At 32.4% G+C, this 15739-nt stretch overlaps 1 protein-coding gene across 1 annotated transcript; it reads right to left on the reverse strand.

The window, feature by feature from the left end:
• Nucleotides 1–5491: 5491 nt before the first annotated feature.
• LOC110713476 (protein FAR1-RELATED SEQUENCE 5-like) lies at nt 5492–7199 on the reverse strand. The gene is made up of 5 exons (XM_021891918.1): nt 6642–7199; nt 6180–6482; nt 6009–6119; nt 5788–5928; nt 5492–5701 (listed from the first exon to the last, which is right to left on the reverse strand). The coding sequence occupies exons 1-5, from the start codon at nt 7197–7199 to the stop codon at nt 5492–5494; spliced, it is 1323 nt and encodes a 440-aa protein (XP_021747610.1).
• Nucleotides 7200–15739: the final 8540 nt, after the last annotated feature.

Below are 15739 nucleotides of genomic sequence, written 5' to 3' on the forward strand. Positions count from 1 at the left end.
GCAAAGTAGTACCTGAAAAGGCTGTGACAATTCCTAAGAAGGGCTTAATGATATCTAAGAATGACAAACCAGAGTATGAGAAGGCCAAAATAGTTCCTAAGAAGGCCAAAATTGTACCTAAGAAAGCTAACACAGTGGAAGATTCTGATTATGAAATGCTTTCTGATTCTGATTCTGAATCTTTTGTGTAAGTATACATAGTTTTTTTTTTACATTTTTTAATTATATTTTGTTTTTAGTTTATATTGTTCCAGTTACATTTTATTATTATTATTTAGGGAGTAAAGAAGCTTGATTGCAAGGTGTAGACCCTATTCATTGGAAATTTTGTTGCAGAACTTTAGTCCTGAGCAAAAACAGGTTGTTGAAGAAATGGTTTTGGAGGTTTATTACATCTGAAATTGAAAACTCTTAATCATCAAATGCTACCTTGGCTTGTTGAAAACTTCAATAGTGGTAGCTGCATGTTTACCATCGCTAGTGGTAAAGAATTTGTTGTTACTAGAAATTAGGGGTGTTCAAATCCGGGTACTTGTTTATTTGTCCCATGTCCGACCCGAATATCTCGGGTACCCGGAACATAGGGTACCCGGATTTTTGAATGCTTGTAATTAATTTGCTCCCAAAAGGTAAAAAATTGAAAAACAATTTAGATCTACTACCCAAACTCCACACAATCGAACAACCAAGATACAAAATGACCAATTACACAAAGCTTTGATTCAATAATAATAATAAAATTTAAAATATACAAAGAATTAGAAGAAAAAAAATATATAAATAGAAATTGCATTAGCATCAAGTTATCAAGGAACTAGATCTTACATAGTTACATATGCGAATAAATAAATAAATTTATAAACAAAAAAAATATTTGGTACAGTTGGGCGAAGTAGCAGCGACCACCAACATAGTTATTATTGTTGGGCAAAGTAGAAGCGACCACCACCGACGACGGAGTTACTTAAAGCAGCAGCGAGCCTCAGACGGAGGTGGCAAAGCGGCGGTCGGAGTGGGGATTGCATATCGAAAGTGAGGGAATTGAATGAGAAGGCGATTGAGAATCGATTTTGAGAGTTTGTGAATAGACAAGTAGAAGAAGCAATGGAAGTAGGAAGAACATAGAAGGAAATCAAGGATGAAGAAGGAAGGAAGAGAGAGAGAGAGAGGAACAACGTAAGAGGAAGAGAGAGAGAAACGGCGGAGAGAGAGAGAGAGGAAGAGAGAGATAAAATGATAACCCTAATATTGAAAATGGGCTGGGCTTAGTTTACCAAGTTTAGTAGCGTTTTTTTTTTTAATTTTAATTTGGTATTCGGGTACCCGTTTCTGAAAAAATGTGCCCCATGTCCCGACCCGGATAGAAGACAATTTTCCCAGGTCGGGCACCCGACTCGAAAAAACTGTTTTTTCTCCTAAATTTCCCATCGGGTATTTACCGGGTCATCGGGAATTGGGTCTGGACAATCGGGTCGGGTTTTTTTTGAACACCCCTACTAGAAATGATATATGCGATGTGTTTTGCTTGCCTTTGAGTGATATTTGCGTTCCTGAACTTAATAAAAATTCTGAGGATGAAAGTGTAGATAAACGTATCATTCAGGCATGGAGATCTGATTATGGTCTTTTTGGTAAGCAACCTCTTCATTTGTCATAATTGGAGTCTCGGATGGTTGATTTGGTTGATGGAGGGGAAGAATTTAAGAGGTTTTTTGTTCTTCAAGCTATGTCTAGCTTTTTAGCTCCTACTACTAATAGGACTGTTTCATTAAAGTTGCTAAAAGCTGTTGAAAAAGTTGATTAAATTAAAACTTTCGATTGGTGTTCATATGTTTTGAAAAAATTAAAGAAGGCTGTTCAGAAGTATAAGGATGATGAAACTGCTCAAAATGTTAGTGGTTGTTTGTTGGCTTTGCAAATTATGTATTTTCATCGTCTACATTTTCAAGGTGAAAAGGAAAGTAGTACTCTTCCTTTGATTCAACATTGGACAGATGTAAAGATTAAGAAGCGGATTAAGTTAGAGATCAAAGCTGGTGGTTATGGGCAGGGACCGTTGGATACTTTTACATATCCTGTGTCACAGCTTAATTTTAGGGAAACTGTTTTTAAGCCAGCTCCTACTTTGGGTTATGATAAGGGTGCTTCTACAAGTGGTGCCACTGGCCGCATTGTTGCATTTGAGCTTCCAAAAGGTATTATGACTGATGAAGAAATTAAAGAAATTTCAACTGATGTAAGTGTTCTGTTTTCTTATATGTTTAGTTATTATTACTTTATGGCTTAAAAGTTACCCTTTTGTGTACAAAAGTTACCCTTTATTTGCACCAAAGTTACCCTTTATATGCATTAAAAATATCCTAAATATTAAGTTAAAAGGGTAACTTTATGCATATAAAAGGATAACTTTATGCATTTAAAAGGGTCACTTTAAGCATATATTTTGGATTTTTATTTATTTTATTATTTTTATTTGTAACATTTATTTATTTTTCTTTGTTTATATGTTTGTAGGTTGTTCATGAAACATTTCTTTTGTTTAAAAGAAATATGGATGTTTTATTATTTGTTCAATCAACTGGTTTTCAAACCTTGAATGATCTGATTACTTCTCGCGGAAGTGTTTCATTATCTTATGGTGATTCTGTTTCACTTTCTCAAACTGAACAGCTACTCTCTGATCCTCATTATCTGAAGATTTTAGATGGTTTAATTGATGAGTGTAATAAAATGAAGTATGTACATGATTTGTTTCGCGGTTTTTATGAACCTATAGAAGGTAATAAAGATGTTGTTCCTGAAAAAGAACCTGCACAAGGTTTCAATGAAAATATTCCTAAGGACGATGACAATGGTCATGGAAAAATAGTTAATGAAGGTCTTAATGGTTCTGGACCTTCTGCTATCATTCCTGGTCCTGCTGAAAATATTCCTGTTGGGCATATTGATCAAAATGAACCTGCTCGACGTATCATCAGAGCAAATAAATCTCTATGCTCTTTGGATTGTGGACCTGTAGGTGTGCAGGTGCCTTTTGTAACTCTGTTTTTGAAGAGCAATGCTCGTATTTTCAGGAATTTGCCTCAGTTACATTTGGAAATTCTCGATTATTGTTTGCTGAAGGATGTTTCAATGAATAGGAAGTTATGTGTCATTTTTTATGATAATTATTTTTTTATCTGTTTTTTTTCTTATATATATATATATATATATATATATATATATATATATATTAATGCTGATCTTATTTTTTTATTGTTTGAGTGAAATCCTTGTTACTTTTGGAATGAACTTTTTAATTCCAAGAGAAGACATGGTGTCCCTTGTTGCTCCACTCAGGATTTGATGGTGCATTATTGATTGCTACTGCCTGTATTTGAATGAGAAAGCATGTTTTGAGGCTACTGGTCCTCGAAAATTCTTTTTTGGTGTTAGGTAGCGTGTAAGTTATTTCATTCTTTTTTTATATATATTTTAACACATTTACTTTATATATATATAATTGAGATCTTATACTTTAATAGTTTTCATTCTTGCATGTTTGTGACAATATTGGCAAAGGTAACATTTCTAGTGATGTTAAGGATTTGCACGATCTATGGGAAGGTTGGGTTAGCTATGAGAATCCAAAATGTGATATAATGGATGCTGATCTGGTATATTTATGCTAAACTTAATGTCATAAATTTTAAAGAGTTCTGTTTATGATATGCTCTGTCTAAATCTCTTTTAATTTTGCTGTTTCAGATCTATTTTCCTATTCTTATTGAGAATCACTACATTTTGTATCTTATTGATCATACAAAAGAGTTGGTATATTATCTTGACAACATTATCTGGAGTGATTTTGCTCTTGTTTATACAAAAGAATTGTGACAAACATGGTATGTTTGTGTTTATTTTTTGTTATGTTTCTGTTGATTCATTGTTTCCATTTTCACTTTTTTGATTTTAATGTATTCTAAACTTTTATATTTTATGTCAGTGTTTTCAAATGGTTGCTTTTCTTGGCAAAAGAAATCATCCAAAGAGTTCTCAGCTACCTTCTTATGGTTTTGAAGTTGTTGAGTTGGAATGGAGAAAAGAAAAAGTTGACAATTTGGACTGTGGGGTCTTTGTCATGTATCATATGCTCCATTTTGTTGGCGAATCGTTCAAATTAAATGAACTCAAAACAGTAATTATCTATATAGTTTCTGTAGTTTTTTCCTTTCTAATGCTTTTATTAATTACATATTGATAATTTTTTTTTTCCTGTTGTGAGATTATTGAGAGGAAATTTCTACGAGGAGAGATCTGTACCACACTAGTGTTGTGTGATTTGAATGAATCTAGGAATGATGTGTTGTCATAATTACCCAAGTTCAACGAGAAGAAGAAAGATCCTGCTTATGTCAATGGAGTTGAAGAAAGATTAAAGGCTGCAATTGCTGAGAAGAAGAAGAGAGAAACAGAAGAAAGAAAAATGGCAGCAGAAGCAGCAGCAAAGGCAGAGGCAGAAGAAGAAAAGACCAAAGGAAAAAGGTCAAAAAAACAGGCAAAAAAGTTTACTCCTTCTAAATAGTGAAATAATTGATAGTTATTAGCTGATTAGGTCAGGGGTTTTTCTTAACAATGAAAAAACTTAATGTATGTGCATACATTAAGTTCAATGATGTAATTAAACTTAGTGTAAAGTCTTTGGTTGTTTTTTTGGAATACTGATGTATGTGCATACATAAAGTAATTAAAAGGTTTATTTTTATGTTTTTTATGGGGTAACTTTTATGAAGATAAATGATAACTTTTATTTATAGAAAAGGTAACTTTAAGCAAGAAAATGGTAGATTTAATTGTTAGAAAGGGTAACTTTAGCTATGAAAATGGTCACTTTTATGTAGAAAAAGGATCACTTCTATTCATGAAAAAGTTCACTTTTATGTAAATAGTTTATTATGTGAAAAGGGCCACTTTTTCTGTAAATTAAAAGGGTCACTTTTTTCTGTTAAAAGGGTCACTTTTTTCTTGGAAAAGGCTCATTTTTTTTTAAAAGGGTCACTCTTGATTTAAACGTTTAACTAAATAAAGATATGCTAATAATAGTATTAATCACATTTTCATTAAACTAGTCACATAGTAAAAAAAATATATAGTTTTAGAATACAAAGTACATTAATTTTGAAAAAAAAATGATCTAAAAAAGTTCCTAAAAGAGTCTCAAATTAGGTGTTTTAGATCCAAATTTTGAATGTGGAGGTGGCAGTGCTGGTTTTCTTTTTCTCTTGCTTTTTTCAAGACCTCCTTTTGCTCTCTTGCTTCTTCCTTTTGTTACAGCCCTTTGTGGATCAAGTATTGTTGGTACACTTGTGCTTGTACTCGATGCCAAAGAAACATCATCATTGCCGTGATTGCTGTCTGCCACATCAGGAATATTAGAAGCAGCTTCTGCACTTTCTCTCTGGGTAGCAATAGCAAGTAAGTCTTCCACCATTTTAAGACTGTTTCTGAAACTTTATTCCATAAATTCTCTTGTTTCTTCATTTTCTTGACTCTTTAAGATTAGATTGTAGTATTTCCTTATCATTGTTTGTCTCCATGGAATATATTGATGTGTAGGATCCTGATTCTTCAACCTATCCCATGCCTCTGTTTTTTCAAACTTAGCCATCTTTTTGAAACATACTTGTCTGGTATTCTTGTTACTGAATGCAAGTGTAGAATTCTGATGCAATGATAACATAACCATCCAGATGCTTCAAAATTTTTGCAAGTACACCGTACATTCTGGCTCTCATGTATATCGTTTACTTGATGTGCAGACCATGGCTTGTCTTCCAGGGCTACCTGATAAAGTAGACATTCTTCATTTCTTCCTATCATTTGAACAGTTGTTGCCATAGAGTATCCAAACTCCTCTTTAAAATCTCTAAAGAGTGACAAAGTGAAAACCTGTTCACCAAAATCATTTAGCTACATTTAAACTGCTATAATTTATTTGTAATTTATGTACTTATCAGTTAACTTTTTACCTGTGCAGCATGTTTTAACATTCCAGATAGTGGCAATGAAGTGAATGATATTGACTTGCTGTAGGTAAATTCATCATATTTCTCTGTGCTTCTCCAATGATTGATTATTTTCTTAAATATGGTATAAAATTATGTCAAGGTAGTTGCTTTACTTGCTCTGAATCCTATTACATGATTAGTGCTTTCACTCCTTTGTGACAATAAGATTCCTGCTGAAAAGAAATATCTACTAAGGGCAGGACACCGTTTCTCTTTCAACTCGTACACTCTTTGGTACCAAGAGTGTGCTGTCAACTCATATTTCTGCATCATTGCTTGCCATTTTGCTTCAAATTCTTGTTTTGTCACACACATCTTTAAGCACTGGTTGAATGCATACTTGAATTCTTTGTCTTTTTTAAGAGCTCCAAATCTGGTTATGGCATTTTGTTCCAAATGCCAGATACAAAGTCTATGCCTTGTATTAGGAAGCACCTACATTGAAAATAAAGGGGTCACTTTATGCTATTAAAAGGGTCACTTTATGCTGTTAAAAGGGTAACTTTATGCAATTAAAAGGGTAACTTTATGGGATAAAGGAAAACATTATTGTAAGAGTTTAAAATCTATAAAATGTAAATATAAATCTTTTACCTGCTCAATTGCATTTGCCATTGCTTGGTCCTGATCAGTGAATATTGAAGTTGGTGTTCTATTCTCCATAGCTTTTAAGAATGTTTCTAGTAGCCACACAAATGAATCTGTTTTTTCATCCTCAATAAAACCACATGCAAACATACAATTATGCCAGTGATTATTTATTCCAACAAATGGAGCACATATAAGAATATATCTGTTGGTTCTGTATGTTGTATCAAAGACAAGCACATCTCCATATATCCTATAGTCTTTTAGCATCATTAAATCTCTCCAAAAGATATTGGAAATTCTTCCTTCCTTTTCTAACTTCACTTTAAAAAAGAAGTTTAGATCCTTTGATTGTTCCTGATTTAAAATGTTCACTAAAGTTTGAGCATCTCCAGCCTCAATTTGTTCCATTCTTAACCTTGAGCAAAAATTCAGGTGATCTACAACACTATGACCTACATTCTGTTCTCCTCCAGCCTCTGTAGCCATATAATTGTAAGTGTCCATTGTAGTTAGACCTGAAGATTTCATTGTTTTTATTGCTTCAGCTTTTTCTTCTGTCATTTTTCTTTCAGAACGATGCAAATAATGCTACTGTGACCTTGTTAGCTCATGGTTATGCTGAATAACATGAGCAACTACCTCAAACTTTCCTTCTTTATTCACTTTTGCTCTTATGCATGCCTTGAAATTCGATCTTGTAATGGCTACTTGTCTTGGCTTCTTGTTTTTACATTCACATCCTCTTCATTAACCATTTCAACTAACTTTGTTTTCTTGTAACCTGAATTTCTCTTTCCTTCAGCAGAACACACATAATTTTTCTCAGTTACTATTTTTGTGTGTGTCTGGTATCTATTTGTATGTTTTCGTATTGAAAACCTCAGTATAGCAGCATGTTTTTCATACAATTCCACACCAAAAAATGAACCTCTAAGATCTAAACCAGAAGCATGAATTGGATTTGTATCTGTGATTTAATACAGATATATCAGATTATAACCAGAGGCAGCATATCATTCAATTTAGAGGAAACAAAATGGTATCATTTTTTCGAAAATAGGGTCACTTTTATGCATGAAAAGGGTAACATTAAGGCATACAAAGGGTTACTTTTTGCATACAATCTGAATTTTCTGCATACAATCTTAGGGTAACATTTGTGCATAAATAGGTTCACTTTTATGCATGAAAAGGGTAACTTTAAGGCATTCAAAGGGTTACTTTTCTGCATACAATCTTAAGGAAACATTTGTGCATAAATAGGGTCACTTTTATGCATGAAAAGTGTAACTTTAAGGCATACAAAGGGTTACTTTTTGCATACAATCTGAAATGTTTATAGAAATTACCTTCAGTTGCATTTGATTTGGTTGTTTGTTCTGAATTTGAATCAATTGATTTGCCAGGAACCACTTGATTTTCTGCATTCTCAATTGTTTCTTCTACATTCTCAATTGCTTCTTCTGCATTGTTAATTACTTCTTCTGCATCGTCTCCATTGTTTGGATTGTTGAATATTGGTACGAATTCATTTCCAAAACTCTTAGTTTCTTCTTCTTCTATAATCGATCGATTTAAACCGATTTCAAATTCAGTTTCAATTTGCCTCTGTTTTTGTAGCAATTCGTGGATGAGATTGCTACAATTTGTGGTATCGAAAGTCGATTTTTCCATTGATGATCGAATTCTCCAATTAGTGCGTTTTCTCACTTTCTCTCTTCTCAACTGATGATTGAATTCCGCAATTTGTAAGTTTTCTCACTTTCTCTGCCTTAATTGATGATCGAAATTTTCAATTTTTGCGTTTTTTCACCTTTTTTCTTCTCAGTTGATGATCGATTTCTACAATTTTTGCGTTTTCTCACTTTCTTTCTCCTCAGTTGATGATCAAGAGCTGCGTTTTCTCACTTTCTCTCTCCTCTATTGTTGTTCTGCTTTTTTTTTTATTTTTTTTTATTTTGAGGTATTAAGTTTCGCGATTTTTTTTTTAAAAACCTCGTAAATGTGTGGCACGTGCAAACAGTCCGATGTACAGTAAAAATATTGTACACCGGGTGCATGCAAAATGGATTGATCTAGCAATATGATATTTAAAAACAATTGACTATTTTATATAAATATATATATAGAAATTTATAATCAATGCTAATCGATTTAGTGTAAAAATTCAAACAAACGTGTCAATTATTCAGAAACTACGATAGTATATAGTATTATATATTTTTTTAATCAGCATTTTTGGTAGATCTTCTGTTGTAGAGTTACCAAATTTTATATGAGGAAGTCCCAGTTTATCTCCTTAATAAACAAAATTTGTTTTTTTTTTTAATAGCAAAGATATTTCATTAATTAAAAGTCATACGACATCTACAATAGAGATTCGACGTTAACAAATACATAAGATATTGAATCAAATAGAATTTTCCTTCATAAAAACTACGATTGTCGAGTAGATCTTGCACTGCGGAGCATCTCCCGCTTATATCGCTGAAAATTACAGTCTTGTTGGAGAGACAATCTAACGATCCTTTGTAGCCGTGAGGATGTTTTCCTTCTGATTTATCTGTTCGTATTCGAAAACTTGATAACTTTTTCACCTACGAAATAATTTCATGACAATCCATTAGATCTGCTACTGTGGATTCAAAACTAAGAAATTTCTCCCTCAAAAAGAGGAGATAAACCTTGTCTTTCGAAGGAGGTCGAAAAATCCTTGTCTTTCGAAGGAGATCGGAAACCCTTTCTTTCGAGGGAGAAAATTTCCTCCCAAAAGGAGGAAGCATTATTATAAACCTAGAAAACAATAAAGAAACAAGGATTGGAGCTTTCCACCGATTAAAATCGATGGAAGCCCCTTCAAAAATCAACAATGGAGGCTAGGGTTTTGGAGAGAGAAAGGAGGAGAGAGGTAAAGCTATATAAAGTTAATATAAACAAATTTTGTTTGTTAAGCGGCAAAATTGTAATTAATTAAATAAGCAATTTTGTCTAGTCAGCATGGCATTTTGGTAAATAAATCAAAATTAATGGGACCCAAATATGACAAAAAAATTGTTGAACATTTTGTTATTTTGTCTAGTCATCATGACCTTTTGGTAAATAAATAAACAATAACTGCGGGACGTGTATATGACAAAAAGTTGATTTATTTACAGTTTTGCTATTTTATAAATATTTTTTGTTTATCTAGGAGATAAAAATTTATTTTCTCATTTTATATGCAATATTATAATCTTAATTAGTTTTTCATTTTATTTCCTTCGTATAGCTGTACATGAACCATTTTGATACTTAGTACTTTTCATATACTTGTTCAATTCACCATAAAAAATAACATTCAGTAAAATTAATTCCAGTTCAATAAAAATAAGTTCAGTTTAGTAAAAATAAGTTCAGTTTAGTAAAAATAATTTTAGTTCAGAAAAATTTATTTCAGTTTAGTAAAAATCAGTAAGTCTAAAGAAGAAATATATTAGAATCAATAAAAATTTAGTTCAGCAAAATTAATTTCAATTGAGTAAAAATATTTTTAGTTTAGTGAAAATAATTTAACTTCAGGAAAATAATTTCAATTCAGTTTAATTAATATCAGTTCAGCAATATTAAGGTGAAGTGAAAGGGGTCTAACTTTATTAATTACATGTATGAATAAATGTTATAACTTAGTTTTTAACTGTTTTGGTTTAATTTCATTGTATATATATATATATATATTCTAGAAAATCTTTTTTATTATTATTATATTTTTCATCATGTAATAAAAGTACTTAATAATGGTAAAATATGAATAGTGGCAAACTTAGGGCCTGTTCTCATACGTTGAAATTCAGTTCAGTTTAGTTTAGCCCAGTTTAGTTCAATTCATTTCTTGTCTAATGATATTGCTAATGATATAAAGCCAAATTTCATTCTTTTAAGCGCTTATTATAACGAAGATAATAATAATAATAACAATAATAATAATCAGTAAATGATAATAATAATCAATAAATAATAATAATAATCAATAAATAATAATAATCATAATAATAATCACTAAATAATAATAATAAATAATAAATAATAAATAATAAATAATAATAATAATAATAATAATAATAATAATAATAATAATAATCAACAAATAATAATAATAATAATAATCAATAAATAATAATAATAATAATCAATAAATAATAATAATAATAATCAATAAATAATAATAATAATAATAATTATAATAATAATAATAATAATATAATAGTGTATTTTTCTTAAATATTTTAATATGCATATTTATATATACACATATGTATAATAATAAATAATCAAATATCACTAATCCGTAGTTAAAAATCACTAATTAATATGTTTAGTTCAGTTCAATTCAGTTCAGCTCAGTTCAGTTCAGCTCAGCTCAGTTCAGTTCAGTTCAGTGCGGCTCAGTTCAGTTCAGTTCAGCTCAGCTGAGTTCAGTCAATGAAATTCAGTTCAATTCAGCTGAGTTCAATAAATGAAAATAGGCCCTTAATTAATACATTAAAGTCCAAAAGGCCCAAGGCATGACTTAATTACCAATGTTGTCGAGCTAAAAAAGCATGGTAAAAATGATTCACTAATTCATCATTTTAGGACCACAAATAAATTTATGTGAAGTATACGTGGAATTGTAATTTGTAATTATATCTTGATATATTAAACTTTTAATTTGGATATGGATTGATATATTACATCATAAGATTATCCGATTGAATTTCACATAATCATGCATATATTCTTCAAGACCATTAGTCCATATGTTCAAAAAGTGATAAAATCAATGTCATTCATGCGGTGGTTTAACTTTCAATTAAAATTTTAGGTATATTTATGGAACTTATTCTTCTTACGTACGTGTGTGGATCATAGGTGCACCCCAGTAATACAATTGATGTTAACCTTGTGGCTTTAAAGTGCTATCAAAGTTGTATACTTCTCATTGGTCCCATGCATTTTTAAACTTATGTTCATCACATCATTTGTGGTTTCAAACTAGAGACATAAAGGTTTTTTTGTTTAGTGTGTCGATACAAACTCACTAATAATCTTGGGTGCGAATGTTTATTGTTGATATATCACTCTTTATATTGAAATGTACTCAGCATTTAATTTAGGAAGAAGATGATATATTACCAGGGGCGGAGCTAGGGTGATACAAGTGGGGACAACTGTCCCCTCACTTTTAAAAAAATAAATAAATAAAATTTTTTTGCTTAATCATATATGAGTTTAAATGCATGCATAGAATAGAGACAAAATCTAGACAGCGCAATGGTAAAGTCTCACTTATTTGTCTCACCTTCAAATGACGAGAGATCAAACCCAGCTAGGCGGCTATTTAATTTTTAGCCTTTACATTTAGCTTTTGACCTTTTTTTCTTTTCTTTAATTATACTAAGTTGTAGGGAATATTTCAAGCGTTAATTCCCTAGCTTGAACCCCAATGTGATCATACACTAAAGTACGGTGGCGTCCAAAGGGAAAGAACATAGAGCAAAAGAGTCACCAACAAGTTTTTTTAATGAACTTGTAAACCGTTCACGAGGTGAAGGTTACACCCCTTAACGATCCAAGAGATCGTCAACTCCATAAGGTCTTGAACCAAATAGGGTTCGGGGATGAAGGTACAAATCCAACCTAAAGGAGATTGAACCTGCCCTAATAATAAGCCTCTACTTTATTCAGATCGTATTCATGTGCGCTTTCTGACTAACATACAAGCAATAGGATTAACCCTAAACATGTTTATCTATGTTGGTTGAATATTAATGCACAAACAAACTATTATTGGCGATCACTTGAATTATAATCATATTAACCCTAAACAAGATTATTAATTATCTTATTCAGCGTGATTACAAGTACAAATTCCCTTTAAACATGCATAAAGGCGTGATCAAGCAATAAATATCAAGCAACATAATAAAAATCATGAATAAATTATAATAATCATCATTATAACAATAATAACAATTATAAAAATAATCATAATAACGCTAAAGCATAATAATAGCAAGATCCTAGGCATGATACTAACAAGATTAATAACAAACCCTAGCATGTCACTAAACAATAAAACTCAAAGATTTAACCCTAACATGATACTATTATGAATATTAGGAAGATAATAAAAGGCATCGCAGGAATCATAATTAATTTAAGGAACTTATTCCTTACCCTAAACACGATACTAGGAATATCATAATAACATCATAATATCAATAAAAACCATCAAAATACTTACTTTGATGCCTCGTACTTCTTTCTAATAAACAAAATACACACGTTAGTAACTTCAAGGAAAATAATAAAACAACAATTAAATTAAATGATTGAAATAGAGATTTGGGACCAAACACTCAGAAATTAAACCTTTCACGTTTAGGGCGAAGGCAACTTCGAATATGCTAGGTGTATCTAGGTCTAATGAATGCGGAATTTTGTATTTGAGAAAAGGCTAGTTTAGAAAAAAAAAGAGAAAGTAATCAAGAAAAACTTGATGAGAGTTGGTGAGAGAGAGAATTGGTGATCGTAGGTGATTGAAAACGGAGTTTTTACGACGTTATTTATAAAGAAAATCAGCCAAAAGATAAAATATCAAAAACAGAGTTCTGACGCAAATAAAATTGGATTAGCGCCAACGCTGGCTATTGGCGCCAGACGCCAACATTAGCGCCAGGCGCCAATGCTAGCGCCAAGCGCTTAGCATAGCGCCAGGCGCTACAGCTGGCGTTTGGCGATGATTCAGAAATTCACGCGTTTTCTTAAAATCAGATAAAAATTGCCGTACAGGATGATAAAATCGTATTTCCCTCAAAAAATGTTCTTTGATTTTAATTAAAACTCTGAAAAGTCAACAAAAGTCAATTTATCAATGCTAATTGAATTAGGAATGAAAAGAACCTTCTAGAAGAATCTAGAAGACTAAAACCATTCCTAATTGCATTAGGAATGATAAAGCTATATTAGGCCCTCCTCTAGATCATTGGGCCGCATATAAGGCTCAAACCGGGCCCAATTTAGTAATTTTGCCACAACTTCCTCAATATTCATCGGAATTGGGCCTTTAATTTATCGTTGGAAAGCTCTTGTCAAGCCCCATCCAACGACACTATTATTGGTCCCATATCATGGACCAACAAAACTGTATTGGCTGTTTTTTTCTTAAAATAAGTTTTCAAAAACAGAGAGAAGAGAAAAGAAATTAAAATCATCCGCAACACTAAGCTTTCCACGCTTTCACTTCATTCGATTATGATTCGACGCGAAAGGTACTCATCACCGGGTTTGGTTTTGGGGAGACACAAATGGGTTTCTACATAAGTACAAAATTTTATGTATAAGACTATTTAGCTTTTTTTTTTTTCCTTAACATCACATTATTGTACTAATAGGGAATTATGATAAGTGCATAATATTACTTATATTATCTTATGTTCAAATTCGTCAAAAATTCAAACTCGGCCATTTGTAAATTTTTTTAAAGATCAGTCATTGTTCAAGCTAAGTACTAGTAAGGTAATGTTTTACTTGTCAAAAAAAAAAGAATAAAAAAAATTTGGTATTGTTTTAAAAAATAATAAAAAAAATGTACTGGTAAGGTATATCGAAGGAGCAAGAATTAGTATAAGATGTAGGCGTTTTTTACTTTATACTTTGGATTTTTGAGTTGTAAAGCTTTAATAATAAGACTAACTACCAAAGCTAATTCTCCCTTGAGAGAGAGGACAACCCACCTTGCGAGAGATGACTCCCTACCATTGTTTTCGTGGTAATTCTCCGGCAATATGGCCGACGATTTGATCGAACAGTTCTCTAATCTACGACTTAATGAAGAAGAGAATGATATTGTTGATTTCAGAGAAGTGGATTCAACGGAACAGGACACTACGGTTTCCCTAATGCTAGTTGGAAGACTTTTGATGGAACAAAGTGTGAATATTGATGCTTTCAAGAGGACAATTACCCAATCATGGTCGATGAAAGGGAAGGTTTTGATTAGAAATCTTGGACCTAATCAATTTGTTTTCCAATTTTTCCATTGGCATGATAAGGAGAAGGTTCTTGCTGGTGGTCCTTGGTGATTTGAACAAAATCTTTTAATCCTTAATTCAATTAAGGGTGATGAACAGCCAAACGAGGTTAGCCTTATACATGCTCCTTTTTGGATTCGCTTTGAAAATTTGCCGTTCACTTGCCGCTCTGAAATAGGGAGGGAAATCTTGTCAAAATTCCATTGAAATATGAAAGACTCCCTTTCTTCTGTTTCTCATGCGGGATTATGGGACATAGCGAGCGAGATTGTATTAATTTGTCGGATGATGATTGAATTGATCAGGAGCTAGGATGGGGAACGTGGCTGAAAGCTTCTCCTATGAGAGGTAAAAAAACAAAGTGATGAAGAGGTCAGAGAACTTCAAGGTGCTAAAAAACTGTTGTTTGTGCCGAAACAATCTCATGATATGCATGACATGGAAGACATGAGTATGGTGCGCAGGGGAAAGGGATTGACAGTGTTGAAGGAATTTGAAGGGGGGAACAATGAGAAGGTAGCAAGAAGTATGTTGCGTTTGAATGAAAGGGTAGGAGAAAGGAATGTGATGGCAGGGGATGTGCTTAAAGGGGTGGTGAAGGTTGGTGTGGCAGTAAATGATGGGGGATTAGAGAGTGAAGTCCTTTATGGGGGGGAAGTGGGGTTACTTGGGGATTTGGGTCAAGGGGTTGACTCAAATCCAATGATGGTGGAAGATACCCAGGGGGCTTTAAATGTTGCTGATGATGGCAGAGAAAAGGGGAAGAGAGAGGAGAGTGTGAAGTGAGGGGATGGTGTGACAATAAATAATAGTGGGATACCGACTTTTAATATTGGGGCAGGGCATAATTATTCTCATTCAATAAAAAGAACAAAAAAGAAGGTGAAAATTGTTTCAGTTGATAAGATGAAGGGTACGACAATGCTTATTGATGACAATGGGGGGCAGAAAAGAAAAGAAAAGAAAGGGAGGGGACTGTGGAAGGGGAACAGGTGGAAGGGGGAGGTGGTGTGAAGAGGTTGAAGAGAGGATGTGACAGAGTTGATGCTA

The sequence above is a fragment of the Chenopodium quinoa genome, unplaced genomic scaffold (assembly GCF_001683475.1).
Source record: "Chenopodium quinoa cultivar QQ74 unplaced genomic scaffold, ASM168347v1, whole genome shotgun sequence".
Classification (NCBI taxonomy): Eukaryota; Viridiplantae; Streptophyta; class Magnoliopsida; order Caryophyllales; family Amaranthaceae; genus Chenopodium; species Chenopodium quinoa.